Here is a 14,776-nt window from a genome sequence, read left to right as displayed (position 1 = left end):
AAAGACTCCCCTTCCTAAGAAGTTGAAAGTGTCAACAGTATGTTATGACGACATCGAAAATCTTGATGAGTTTGTGTTCGTGTACACGAATCAAATCAGCTTGTATTCTACCAAAGATGGCAAAGTAGGTCGGACCAACGGCCAAGAGGGATCAGGTCGACGATTGAGACAGGTCTAGCCAACAATCGATACGGACCGGCTCGATCGATAGGTGAGATGTCTCAACTCAAGTCGATGACCTAGATGAGTTAGGTTGCGTCAATGATCGAAACGTGTTACCATGGGCTAACGATCAAGACTCGTCATCTTAGGCTGACGATCAAGACGACACCACTAGTGCCTAACGATGGAGACGGGTTGACCCGAGCCGATGATTGTGACGGTCTAGCCCAAGTCGATGGACAAGACGACCTAGTTTATGGCAAGACGGCTTGGCCTAGGCCAACAAAGAGACGACCTAGCCCGGGTCGCCGAACAAGACAACTTGACCTAGGTTGACAAACAAGACGACTTGGCCTTGGCCGACGGACGAGACAGTCTGACCCTAGATTAATGAACTGAACAGAGCCGCCCTGGCCGAAAGCCTAGACAGGCTAGCCCAAGTGATTGTCGAAATTGGTGGGTCAGGGATAACTATGGAGATAGACAAACCTAAACCAGAAGTTTAATTATTCATTTTTCATGTTTAAGCCATGTAAACTTTTTTTGCTCCAATCCACGTGTATGAGGACCAAACCCTGTCAATTGGGCCAAATTGGCAACTCTAATTATGATATAACAATGTCCATTATGTTGAAAATATAAGAACAAAAAATCACGGACTAATATAAAAATTATAGGTTTAAATAGTCATTTGGTCCTAGTTTTTGTCGACTTTTTTCACTTTGGTCCTACTTTTGAAATTGTTTTCAATTTGGTCCTACCTTTTGTTAAATTTTTTTCAATTAACTCCTTTTCCTTAATTCCATCTAAATTGTTAACGGAATAGTAGCCAGCGTGGTTCTTTTGTGTGACGTGGATTACTGTTCAGTGACATGTTCGTTTCCACTATATGCATAAACTAGATATTATAATTGAAAGTTAGGGTTTATGTGTTCTTGAATTGTGGTTGTCTTCCATCCATCTTCAGCTAAAAAGGAATATCTCGTGGGACATCTTCCTCTTCTTGCAATAGTTGGGTTCACCGAACTTGCAATTCATGCCATGGTGGTTCTAGGGTTTCAGGCTCACCCCCAATTTGCGATTGCGGAAACATTGCAATGGTGCGCACAGCTAGAAAAAAACAACTACAAATTAAAATAATCCATCGAATTCATAAAGAAAAGTGTCAATAAATCCTAATCATCAACACTAATCTCAATCAATAGTCAGCAAAAATCAAGCCCTAAACCAAAACCTACCTCCGCGATGAACACCTTCAACCCTCCGCGAACGATTCTTCAACGATCAATGTCAATATTGGATGACAGAAATTGATGTGAGATGGTAATTTTAAGGATATCCCCAAATCGACGAACAAATCCCCAATTCGAAACCAAATCCCCAATTACACAAACACAACCCTAAACCCAATTCAATTAACCTTAAACCCTAAATCATTCTACAATTACAATTAAATGGCCAACACAGTGAAATAACAGACACGTCAGTGAACAGTATTCCACGTCACACAAAATAACCATGCTGGCCACTGTTCCGTTAACCATTTAGACGGAGTTAATGAAAAGGAGTTAATTGAAAATATTTAACGAAAGGTAGGACCAAATTGAAAACAATTTCAAAAGTAGGACTAAAGTGAAAAAAGTCGACCAAAACTAGGACCAAATGACTATTTAAGCCAAAATTATATAAAGTTATAGACTTATCCAAACCAAACTGGAAGAATTAATTTAGTTTAGTTTGAGTTTTCTTTAATCAAACTAAACCAAATCAAACCGCAAATAAATTTTATATTTGGTTTCAATAAATTTTGTATATAACTAGTTGTTTATTAATATTTTTACCTTAGTATTATGAACAAATACAATATGTTAGATGAACATTGCACTTGTTGTGTTAAGACTATACAATGGTAATTAGACTCACTTTTCTTTCATTTTCATTCATAAAAACTTTAATTTTACTGTGGTGTGATAGAAAAGAAGTTAGTTAGGATTGTGATTATTACATTGAACATAGAGAAAAATCATAGTCCATGTTATACATTATTAGTTACAAGTAAGTTTACAACTCTTTTTTTTTTCTGAAATTACGGTTAAGTTTAAGTTTATTTGTACAATTGTTGCATATACATGGAAATCTCCTACCACTTCCTTCCAAAAATGGAGAAATATGTCATTAATGGGGATTGAAATTTATATAAGTTTAGGACATTTGTATTTTTATTAACTAAGTTATCCAATTTTTTTTATGTATTTTATGTAAACATGTGATGGTGTGTTTATGATGGAAGAGCTCCTTCCAAGCTATATGACTTAAGCCAAGATGGACACTTCCTAAATGGGTGGTAGTTTGTAGAAGCTTAATGGTGGTGGAAATATGGCGTACATATGATGGTTTTGATGTCATGAGATGATGGCTTCTCCTCTAAGCTATATGACTCAAGCAAGATGGAGAGGCTATATGGTGTTTGAGTGCTCTTGAGAGAGGTTGGTTCAACTCTTAAGGAAGGGTGGCTATAGGAAACCTATAAGGGGTGCTCTAGCCTTAGTAACCTAAGTTGAGTAGTATGACACAAAATTGGCAGCATAATTTTACTCAAATAAAAGGTGATTTACATGAGGGAGACACTTCTATTTATAAGCTTAGGTAACCCTAAAGATGTTTCCAATTTGTAGAAGCAAAACCCTAATTCTACGCTTTAGAAAACAAGGCAGCATAACTTTACTCAAATAAAAGGTGATTTATATGGGGGAGACACCTCTATTTATAAGTTTAGGTAACCCTAAAGGTGACTCCAAATTGTAGAAGCAACACCCTAATTCTACTCCTTAGAAAACAAGGAAAAATCCTCTCCATTAGGAGCATGACACATGGCAAGAGCAAGTGTCTTACAAAAGATAGCAACTTGGAGACCACTTTAGACAAGGGCCCATAAGCTTCTAGAAGGTTTTGCTCTCCAAACTAGATTTTTACCCTAGATCCATGTGTCTTCTTAGGGATCATCTCCTAGGCCCAAAACCCTACACTACAACCCAAGGCCTAAATACAAGGCCGAAAAGAAACCCTAGACTACTTAACCCATTATACAAGGCCCAAAAGAAAATCCTATACTACTAGGCCCAAAATAAACATAATATAATAAGAACTCATTGATGGCCCATCATGATATGAGCATGGGCCCACCTTCCACAAATGACTCAAACTCTTCTTGAGTGTGCTTGGCCATGGCTAGGGGGTATTCCATGAATTTATAAATTGTATTAAATTTTTTATTTTTCATAGGATTTCTTCCAAAACAAACAAAATTTTAAAGGATAAATATGTTTATAATCCTTAAACTTAGACGCAAAATTGATATTCGTCTTTGTCCTAAACTTTGATACACTTTGATTTTGAAACTTTAAAAATAAATGAAAATATTCTTCTTAACCCAAACAACATTATTCTTTTACATGTTAACGACGTTCAAGATTAACATTTGAGCTAGAACATGTCAAACAATATAAACAACTGAAATATTAGTTTGAATCTTGGTAGCTAAAATCTTGGTAGTTAATATTAGAGACCAATTTAAATTGTAATTCATAAATTAATTACAATTTTTTTATAATAAAAACTATTTTGGATACCAATAATTTTTAGCTTATAAATTGATATTTAAATTGTCACTATAGTGATTATTATTTTTTGTTTCTAAAATTAGTTGCTATTGAACGATTTTCTTAATTGGCTAAAAAGTATGATTTTCAAAACATTCATGACTTTAGAAAAAAAAAAACATCTTTGAGCAACAATCACGAGTGCATACTCCACGACTAAAAAATTGTGACCAAACCGTTGCCTAAAATTTGAGGTCACAATTTTTTTCTTCTACTTTAACTATAGTCTAAACTTAAAAATGTAGTGCGGTTACAACTCACACTAAACAAAATGACAAAAAAAAAATCTCATAAAGCAATATAAAGATGGATATCAGTCTTAAACTTTGCAATAAGTATTACAAAATATATTTCTTTGTGTACCCAACAAGTATGGACTAACAAAAATGGTTACATATGAGTAAGAAGTGAACAACGACAACTATCTAGGACAATAAATTGTCTACTATAAACTTTGCACTACTAAAAAACTCATATTTCCTATCAATTTTGTTTTGAAATTTTTTTTGTAGAAAATACTTATAAATTTTGTTATAAAAAAAATTTACAGGAAATTGTTGTCAACTTTTTTGTAAAATATTTTGTATAAAACACTTTTCACAACAAATTTTGTAGGAAATACTTGCGAATTTTATAATTTTATAGGAAATAATTACCCACGAAAAAATTACCTGCGAATTTAGATCCTTAGAAAAAATAACAAGAAAATGTTTTTTCTTGCAAATATTTTTAACAAATTTGCAAGAAAATTTTCATGTAATAGAGGAATTTTTAGTAATGTTGGTTTACCAAATGACATTCAAAGTAATCAGAAGATCCAATTATCAGTTGACAAGAGTTGGGCAACCCTTCTATCCAATGTAGATTGTAACTATTAGATATTCCTATATGAACAAGATGTATGTAACAACTAGACTTTACATCACACAAATGGTTGAATACAACACAATTTGCATGTATAATTTTAACTCTTAACTTTTGGTTTTAAATTTACATAAATTAAGTGAAAAGCTTGAAATCTCTAAAAATGAGATCCTATATGGTTGACCACCTCAAGGAAACCACCACAAGGCAATTGCATTATTTAAACCTGTTTTTATTGGATGATTAGAGGGACAAATAAAAAGTAAAAGCAAAAGTCAATGTATAGTTTCCTTTTGGCTTAAATAGTCTTTTGGTCCTAGTTTTGGTCGGCTTTTTTCACTTTGGTCCTACTTTTTAAATTGTTTTCAATTTGGTCCTATTTTTCGTTATATTTTTTCAATCAACTCCTTTCCGTTAACTCCGTCCAAATCATTAACGGATGTGAACAGTAACTGCCACGTGTCATCTTGTGATTTTTTTTATTTTTTTTTTAATTTTTTTTAATTTTTTTTTTAATTTTTTTTAATTTTTTTTAATTTTTTTTTAATTTTTTTATTTAAAAAAAATGTACACGTGTCAAGTTTATATTATGCCACGTGTCAGAATTAGATTTTTGTATTCAATTTGGTCCTATTATTCGTTATCTGTTTTCAATTTGGTCCTAGTTTTTTTTAAAAAATTTAACATTTTTTTCCTCTCCAAATTGAGACAAAATTTAATTTGTATATATTAAAATGCATATTTTTGTTAAATATTTTAATTTAGAATTAAATTTAGTTTAGAATTAAAACGAAAAAAAGCAATAACACCATTAATTTAAATTTTTTTTTAATTTAGTATTTTTGTTACTCTCCAAAGACAAAATACAATTTGTATATAAATGTTATATGAATATTCTTATTAAAATACATATTTTTATTAAATATTTTTAATTTAAAATTAGAGTTGGTTTAAAATTAAATATTTTTAACCTCTTAAAATTTTAAATTAATGGTGTTATTGCTTTTTTTCGTTTTAATTTTAAACTAAATTTAATTCTAAATTAAAATATTTAACAAAAATATGCATTTTAATATATACAAATTAAATTTTGTCTAAATTTGGAGAGGAAAAAAAATGTTAAATTTTTTAAAAAAAACTAGGACCAAATTGAAAACAGATAACGAATAATAGGACCAAATTGAATACAAAAATCTAATTCTGACACGTGGCATAATATGAGCTTGACACGTGTACATTTTTTTTAAATAAAAAAAATTAAAAAAAATTAAAAAAAATTAAAAAAAATTAAAAAAAAATTAAAAAAAATTAAAAAAAATTAAAAAAAAATTAAAAAAAATCACAAAATGACACGTGGCAGTTACTGTTCACATCCGTTAATGATTTGGACGGAGTTAACGGAAAGGAGTTGATTGAAAAAATATAACGAAAAGTAGGACCAAATTGAAAACAATTTAAAAAGTAGGACCAAAGTGAAAAAAGTCGACCAGAACTAGGACCAAAAGAGTATTTAAGCCTTTTAATTAGTAAATAACACATTCAATTTATTCTATTTCCAACGAAGTAGTAATTTCTACTGTAGAAGTCGTACACAACTCTGCAGAAGATAAATTCTGGTTAAGCATCTCTCTTTGAACATAGAATGCTGGTCTTTTAGGTGAAGACATTATTGCACTCTTGTTTGTTAACATTGATATTATGTCAGGCATTGTAGGTCGATCATTTGCATAATGTTCAACACATAAGAGACCAATATGAATACACCTCTGCACTTCATCAGAATCAAATGACTCCTCTAATGATGGATCCACTGATTCAAAACACTTGCCATCTTTCCATAATTCCCATACCTGTAAGTAATTTTTAGAAATTAGACATAGAACATCAGGCCAAAGAGAAAACTCACCAAAGCTTATGTACATACATGTCCAATAAGATTTATTGGGCGGTCATCATCATAAAAACTAGTGTTTTTTCGCCCACTAACTATTTCAAGCAGCAACACTCCAAAGCTGTATATATCAGACTTTGTAGAAAAAACTCCTTGCGTAGCATATTCTGGAGACATATAACCACTGCAAGAGGTATTGTATGAGAAAAGAAATTGTATTTGTATATTGATACATAATAAATGTAACAAAGAGTTTAGCAAACTCACTATGTCCCAACAATCCTATTCGTATTTGATATTGAGTCTTGTTGAGTAAACATTCTGGCCATTCCAAAATCTGAAATTTTGGGATTCATGTTCTCATCAAGAAGTATGTTACTAGCTTTCAAGTCTCTATGAATGACTTTGAGTCTTGAGTACTTGTGAAGGTACAATAATCCTTGAGCAATTCCTTGTATTATGTTGAACCGCTTATTCCAATCCAATAATTTGCTTCTTGTACAATCTTTTTCATCATACAGTAGTGATGCGTTAGAATGTATATTATACAAATGTAAAATGCAAAAATGACTTTCCGTCATGATGTTCTACATAGGAAAAACATGAGTAATAAGATCAATGTTCACCTATATATGTTTGGATATAGCTGCATAATGATGAAAACAAATTTTATCTTTTTGTCATCCAAAACACACCTAATTAGACAATCATTAACACGTTTCTCACCGAAAAGATAGAAATCCAAGCTTTTATTAGGCATATACTCGTAAATTAGAATCTTCTCTTCTTCATGAATGCAGCAACCAAGTAGTTGAACAAGATTCATGTGCTGAAGTTCACATATGAGTGTCAGTTCGTTTTTAAACTCCACAATTCCTTGTGCAGAACTTCTTGAAAGTCTTTTTATAGCAACCTCCTCTCCTGTTGGCAAAGTTCCCTTTTGGAATGAGAACAAAAGATCATTAGTCCTCCGGAGCAAAGTTATGAATGCATAAGTAGAGTAGTTTCAATCACCTTATAAACTGGTCCAAAACCTCCTTGTCCTAACTTGTTTTCAGATGAAAATCCATTTGTGGCCGCCTCAACCAACGTATAATCGAATACTTTTAAACCGTTTCCCTTTTTGAAATCATTTCTAAAATCTTCGATTAGAGATGATTTCATTTCTCTCCTTTTCTTCTCTGTTCAGATGATCGAGAATAAGAAATACTAAAATATAGAAAAATAATCAAAAGATTGTTTAACAACAAGGTCGAATTTGAAGTATGTAAACTACCTTGAAGCACATGTTTCCGTATCATTATGGCTAGGAATTGAATGGATGCGCATATTATGAGTAAAGTAGATGCTATTACTGTACTTATCCATATCCACCTTTTTGTACCTGCACACAATAACTAAAAATCTTCAAGTATCATTAATTTTATGTTTATACAATTTTTCAATGCCTTTGTTAAGCTTTGCAACAAATGACTGCTTGTGTTTCTTTTTGGCGCAGTTACCCAAAGATCCACAACAAAGTTGTACAAACAAATAAATGCTCAAGAACTAATCAATCTTCATAAAGGGTCCATGCAATTTAGGGTATTTTGGAATGATTAGAAATGAAACTTCTTTGTCTGTAAAAAATGAAACGAAGTTGGCATTAGACCTACCGTGATGATGATGAGGGGTTATGTTCCCTTTGTTCTCCAGTATGTAAAAGTCAAAACCCGAAACAGTGCCATCAACTATATAATCTTTGGATGAATTCCAATGATAGAATCTACATCCAGTTCCATCGAGATAGATTTCTGTGAATCCATTGCAATTGCAATCGCTCCAGCAAGCAGCCTCACAATCACTGTGACTAATATTCTGATTGTCATCAATGGTTTGATTTTGGTAATTACGGCGAAGACTCTTTTTAATAAACACATCACCAGCACTCCTACACTTAGGTATATCCTGCCATCTTTGGCACCCTCCTTCTGTGTTGTTGTATCCATAACACAGATCAGCCCTTGCAACATACCCTTCATTTTTATTATAGGATAACCGTCCGGTATCCGACAGGGACCACCAACGTCTAATGTTTTCATTAGTCGATGTAAAAGAGAAGGTGTCTTCTTCCCCATTAGACACTACGGTGTACTTCAACACGCCTTGTGCATCTTCTGGAATGTTCTCAAATCTATTGTTCTTCATTTTCCCACTCTTCCAACAAACTTTTCCTCGTCTCCTTATCATCAGTTCTTTCGCCGTCGGTTCCCATTCAAGACTAAAGGCTCCTGGAGACGCAATCGCATTGGTCAACCGAGAAACAAGTAACCGACGAAGGCCTGTTTTGTGATCAACAACACCTAACTTCATGGTGGGGAGCAAAGTGTCGGTGGGAGAATCAAAACTCTGCCACAAAAGAGTGTTTGTCCCATTGGTGTGAAGTTGTTGAAGCACCAAGTTACCTGTGTCCAGCAAAGTGGCCACAGTGTTGTTGATAGGTTGAGGAGGAGAATACAGAATAATTGGTTTTTTCGCAGATTCGTATTCTATTTTAAGCACGCCAGAGAAGTCTAAGGACAGAACTGCGTCACGATGGTGGATTGGTTGTCCTCTATTACCCTCCCAAACTGTAGCATAGTCGTATGCACTTTGTATTGCTAAGTATGTAAAAATTTCACTACCAATTACAGTGGTATAAAATCGTAGAAAATATTTGCGACCCTTCGAATATAATGGTTGTAGTGAAGAGGAATTCAGTGTTTCACCGGGCTTTAAACTGTCATCTGATGCATGAACATGAGTGGAAGAACTCCAGCACAACCACAAGTGCATGGAAGCGAACAGTAGTTTGTGTAGGATAAGCCTCATAGGATGCTTCAAATATGGGAAGACAAATCTGCAAGAGTGGTTTGCCAAGGGGTGAGAGTGTGATGCTAAATATTGGTAAATTGAAATACTATCTATGTACTTTTTATATGCCACAAATTTTTTGTTACGATCTTGTCTGGTAAAACAAGCGGACAGGGAATTATTATTTTGACTCTCGAAATTTTTTATATAATTTTTACATTTATCACTTACTTTTTAATTTCTGTTTTTGTAGTTAGCTTTTTTAAAAATGAGTTATCTACTGGTGAGTGGTGTTAAAAAAACATTTCATGGGTGGATAATGCTCTGAGCAAAAGACCAATATTTGAAGACACCGGTTATCAACTAAATATAAAATGTGAAACAACCTTTCAGTATCTTGTATACAAATAAAGAGTGAAGCAATATTGGAATAATGCTGATGTCTTTTCTTTTTAAATAGGGATCAGTAAAAACCTTTTTAAGTCTTTTTTTTGTTAAGATAATTATATTATCTTTTTTTTTTCAACAATAGTTGGAAATAAGTGATTATATTAATTTTTTCCATTGATTACATTCATATTTATATCACTACTAAAAATTTTCATATTACATGAGATATTTTTTACAAATTTGTTAAGAATTTGTAAGAAAAGAATTTTTTATACTATTTTTTCTAAGAATTTTAATTGACAAGTAATTTTTTCGTGGATAATTATTTTCTACAAAATTATAAAATTTATAAATATTTCTTACAAAATTTTTTGTGAAAAATATTTCATACAAAATATTTTGTAAAAAATTGACAACAATTTCCTACAATTTTTTTATAACAAAATTTATAAGTATTTTTTAAAAAAAATCAAAATAAAATTTACAGTATGAATTTTTTTAGTATTATATATATATATATATATATATAATAAAAAAAATATTTAAAAACTTAAAATATAACAGACGAATACTTATAACAAATATATAAATTATAGGCTCGATAATTGTTACGACACAAAATATTTAACTAGTATATGCACAGGATAGTGTTATGTTTGTTTATAATAGTTACAATATAAGATTATAAATTATCTTCATTTCAGCAATATAAGAACATTTTAGAATTTATCCCTGCAAATCTATTCTAGACATGACCAGCCTTTTCTTTTGGAAAGAAAAAGAAAAGATAATTTAGTAAAAGTAAAGTATCAGTTATCTTTACTAAAATAATTGAAAAAGTTTGGATAAGTTGATTACTCGTTGTTAGACTGTATTTTTTAAGGTAAATCTTCTACAATTTTTAAGGAAAAAAAAAAGAGACTAGTTTCTTTGTACAAGTTAAAATTGTCTTGTAAATCAATTAAAAATTATAGTTTACAAAATTAATAAAAATAATTTTATAAATGTATAAACTAATTTTAATTTATAAACGCATTAATTCTTCTATTTCAAAAATACTTTTAAAATGTTTGCGTATGGTATCAATATAAAGGGAAAAACATTAACAATGGACGACAAAACTATATTTTATTGGACCTACACTTTCATTTCCTTTTTGGTTTCTGGAGTAATCTCTTGTTTTCATTATTGAAATTTGAAGATATGGAATATCATTTTGGCATGGTCAAGTTTAACACTTTATTTTCTCACATAGGAATATTGAGTTCATATTTATTAGAGGTCCGTTATGATTTTAAATGTTTACTACATAAGAAAATTTAAATTAGAAAAAGGCTTAAATATATGTTTTTTTTTTAATAATTGTGTATAACTTTATAAATGTGTAATTTTAGTTTTAATAATCTAACTATAAATTTTCCCACTGTTCTTTCTAAATTAAACAATTTTTATCGATTGTCAACATATATAATCCAATTAAACATTGTTTCCAAGGTTAATTTTAGTATAGTACAAGTTTTTTAACACCAAACAAAATAAATAAGAAATCTTCGTATTTGTTATACTAGTTCATATCAAGATACACTACTTAAACACGAACATTTGTGATTAGCTTGGATTTATCACTACGTTGTTGGATTTTTTTGCCGAAATGTTTAATTTTATGATAAATTTTCTTTAATTTTGTGATGAAGGTATATTATTTCTAAAAGTTATATCATCCTAGTATAACAAACTTATGTTAAGTGACAAAAAAAAAAGTCTATTATTAAACTATCATGAAAATGTCTAAATTACTTAATTTAACAATATAAATTTAATATTTAAAATACATACAATTGAGATATTTTTGAGTAAATAGTACCTCTTTAGTTTAGAAATACAAATGTGGTGAGAATTGATTATTTATTTCTGAAGGAATGGAGCTAAGAGCAAAAAACAATTTATAAATATTTATAATGTAATTTTCATAACTGAACACCAAAGAAACACCGATCCTTGAATGAAACTTCAAGGGAAGGAATGTTAAGTAAACTTTAAGACGAGAAGTTTATTCATAAGAAAATTCTTCAAAGAAGAAAAATCCCATAATTGACTACTCAAGAATGGTGTTGAGTAACAATTTATTTTTTCAGAGAGTCTATCTATAGGTTCATGAATTGAGTGGAGGAGCAATTTTTGGAGAGAATATTGATGGGAAAACAACAACACAAACAATATACCAAAGAATTCAGAGGATATAATTTTCCTTAACTTACAAAAATTTATGAGGAGCAACAATCAAACAACATCAATAATAAATCACCACAAGCACAAATAAAGGCACCAAGATTTTTAAACGTGGAAAACCCCTCAAATCAAGGATAAAAACCACGAGTCGTTCAGACCAAAGAAATAGTTCCACTATGATCAACAAGAGTACAAAAGAGTCTCAATCAACAGCACAAATTACCAACACCCAACCAAATAACAAAGCAACAAAGCTGTCAAAATAGAGAAGAACAAGAGAAGAAAAACATATAAGATCACTCTGTAGTGCGAAATTAATATCTCCCACTCGGACCTCGTATCCACAATCCGACCAGTCAGAATGAAGAACAATGAGTTTCGAACCTGCTGTAAAACTTTCAGCCCGATCCAACGTTGAACGAATCCGCAACGCCATTTTACGGTGACAGTTATGTGAAAACGTGAATAGAATTTCCCTCTACCTCTCCCTCTATGTGCTAGGGTTTTCAGTGTGTTCTGACTCTATTGTTCTGCCTTTTTATTTATTTTATAGCCCTCTCTCCACTAGGTTAAGCGATACATGGGCTTCTCAAGTTTTGGGCATTTTCTCCACATAGGAAGGGAGCCCAATACCTAACAAGTCTCCCCCTCACAACTATGTGGAGATAACCGCCAAACCGGCGATCTCACAACAAAGTTCAAACTTTCCTCTTAGCAATGCTTTAGTCATCATATCATCACCATTATCATTTGTATGAACTTTTTCCAACTCCAACAACTTACCATCCAAAGCATCACGTATCCAATGATACCTCACATCAATATGTTTGGATCTAGAATGAAAAGTTGGATTCATACCAAGATGGATAGCACTTTGACTATACACAAATAATGGATAGTTGTTCTGCACAAAACCAAGCTCCATATCTGAATTTGAGTATCCCACCAAATTAGGCTTATCACCTCCAAAACAAAGCTCCATATCAACAATACCATGAAGATATCTCAAAATCCATTTCACACCAATGCTCTCTACCTGGATTTGACAAAAATCGACTAACTGTACCAACAACATGTGCAATATCTGGTCTTGTGCACACCATTGCATACATCAAACTGCCCACCACAAATGCATAAGGAACTCTGCTCATGTATGCCTTCTCAACTTCATTTGAAGGACTCTGTTTAACACTAAGTTTAAAATGAATAGCAAGAGGAGTACTCATAGCTTTAGCATTTTCCATCTGGAATCTCTGCAACACCTTCCTAATGTATTGCTCTTGTGATAGATAAATCTTCTTTTCTCTTCTATCACATGAGATACCTATGCCAAGAATCCTTTTAGCAGCTCCCAAGTCTTTCATGGCAAAAGACTCGCCAAGTGTCTTCTTTAACCTGTCAATTCTGGAAATATCTTTCCCAACAATAAGCATGTCATCAACATATAATAACAGGATAATAAAGTCATCATTAGAAAAACTTTTAACAAATACACAATGATCAGAAGTAGTCTTCTTGTAACCTTGCTCACACATAAAAGACCTACCACTGCCTTGGAGCCTGCTTCAAATCGTATAGACTCTTCCTTAGCCTACACACATAATCTTCCTTGCCTAAACAAGAAAACCATCAGGTTGCTTCATGTATATCTCTTCCTCCAAATTACCATGAAGGAAAGTTGTCTTCACATCCATCTGCTCAACCTCCAAATCAAGAGTAGCAGCTAAACTTAGCACAGTTCTGATGGATGACATTTTCATCACAGGTGAGAAAATCTCATTGAAATCAACACCTTTTTTCTGTCTGAAACCTTCCACCACTAATCTGGCCTTGTACCTTGGAAGTGTAGAGTTTGAATCGTGTTTCACCCTGAAAATCCACCTAGTTTCCAATGCCCTTTTGCCCTTAGGCAATTTCACTAAGTCGTAAGTGTGATTATCATGCAAAGATTTCATCTAATCTTGCATTGTATACAACCACTATTTCTTCTCTTCACTATCCAAAGCCTCTTCAGAACACTTAGGTTCTCCACTGTCAGTCAATGTTATGTACTCATCACAAGAATACCTTGTAGAAGGTTGTTTATATCTATTAGACCTCCTGAGTTGGACTTGAGGTGGTTCAAGTACATCACCAAGATCACCATCATGTTTCTCTTGAGCATCATCAATTGGAACCTCTACTCCACTTCCAACCTGTTGATCATCAACATCACCATGTTGCTCATCATTTTGAGCTTTCGTTTCAACATTCTCCAGATTATAAGCGAACAACCTTATCGGATTACCATCAGTGAGATTACTATCTTTCTCGGGTGTGGTCTATTCCACCTTATCAATGTCTTCAATGGTCTAGTCTTCCATGAATTGTATGTCACAACTTCTAACAAGCTTTTTCTCAACAGGATCATAAAACCTATAGCCAAATTCATCCTCACCATAGCCAATAAAGATACATTGTCTTGTCTTTTTATCTAACTTGGATCTTTCATCCTTAAGAACATGAACAAATGCCCTACAACTAAAGACATGCAAATGATCATAGCTAACATTCTTACCAAACCAAATTTTGTCTGGCACCTCAGTATTCAAAGCAACTGCAGGACTGAGATTAATAACATGCACAGCTGCAAGCAATACCTCTCCCCAAAAGTGCTTAGGCAACTTTGCTTCCGAAAGCATACATGTAACCCTATCAACCAAGGTTGTGTTCATCCTTTCCACTAGACCATTCAACTGAGGAGTTTTAG

At 32.4% G+C, this 14,776-nt stretch overlaps 1 protein-coding gene across 1 annotated transcript; it reads right to left on the bottom strand.

The window, feature by feature from the left end:
• Positions 1-6,094: 6,094 nt before the first annotated feature.
• LOC114169226 (G-type lectin S-receptor-like serine/threonine-protein kinase At1g67520) lies at positions 6,095-9,463 on the bottom strand. Its single transcript, XM_028054279.1, has 7 exons — positions 8,232-9,463; positions 7,853-7,960; positions 7,591-7,757; positions 7,303-7,513; positions 6,844-7,081; positions 6,610-6,760; positions 6,095-6,535 (listed from the first exon to the last, which is right to left on the bottom strand). The coding sequence occupies exons 1-7, from the start codon at positions 9,424-9,426 to the stop codon at positions 6,230-6,232; spliced, it is 2,376 nt and encodes a 791-aa protein (XP_027910080.1). The 5' UTR covers positions 9,427-9,463; the 3' UTR covers positions 6,095-6,229.
• Between the last annotated feature and the right edge of the window lie 5,313 nt (positions 9,464-14,776).

This window comes from Vigna unguiculata, chromosome 11 (assembly GCF_004118075.2).
Source record: "Vigna unguiculata cultivar IT97K-499-35 chromosome 11, ASM411807v1, whole genome shotgun sequence".
Classification (NCBI taxonomy): domain Eukaryota; kingdom Viridiplantae; phylum Streptophyta; class Magnoliopsida; order Fabales; family Fabaceae; genus Vigna; species Vigna unguiculata.
The sequence above is the reverse complement of the archived record's forward strand: the minus strand, read 5'-3'. Positions and strand labels throughout refer to the sequence as shown.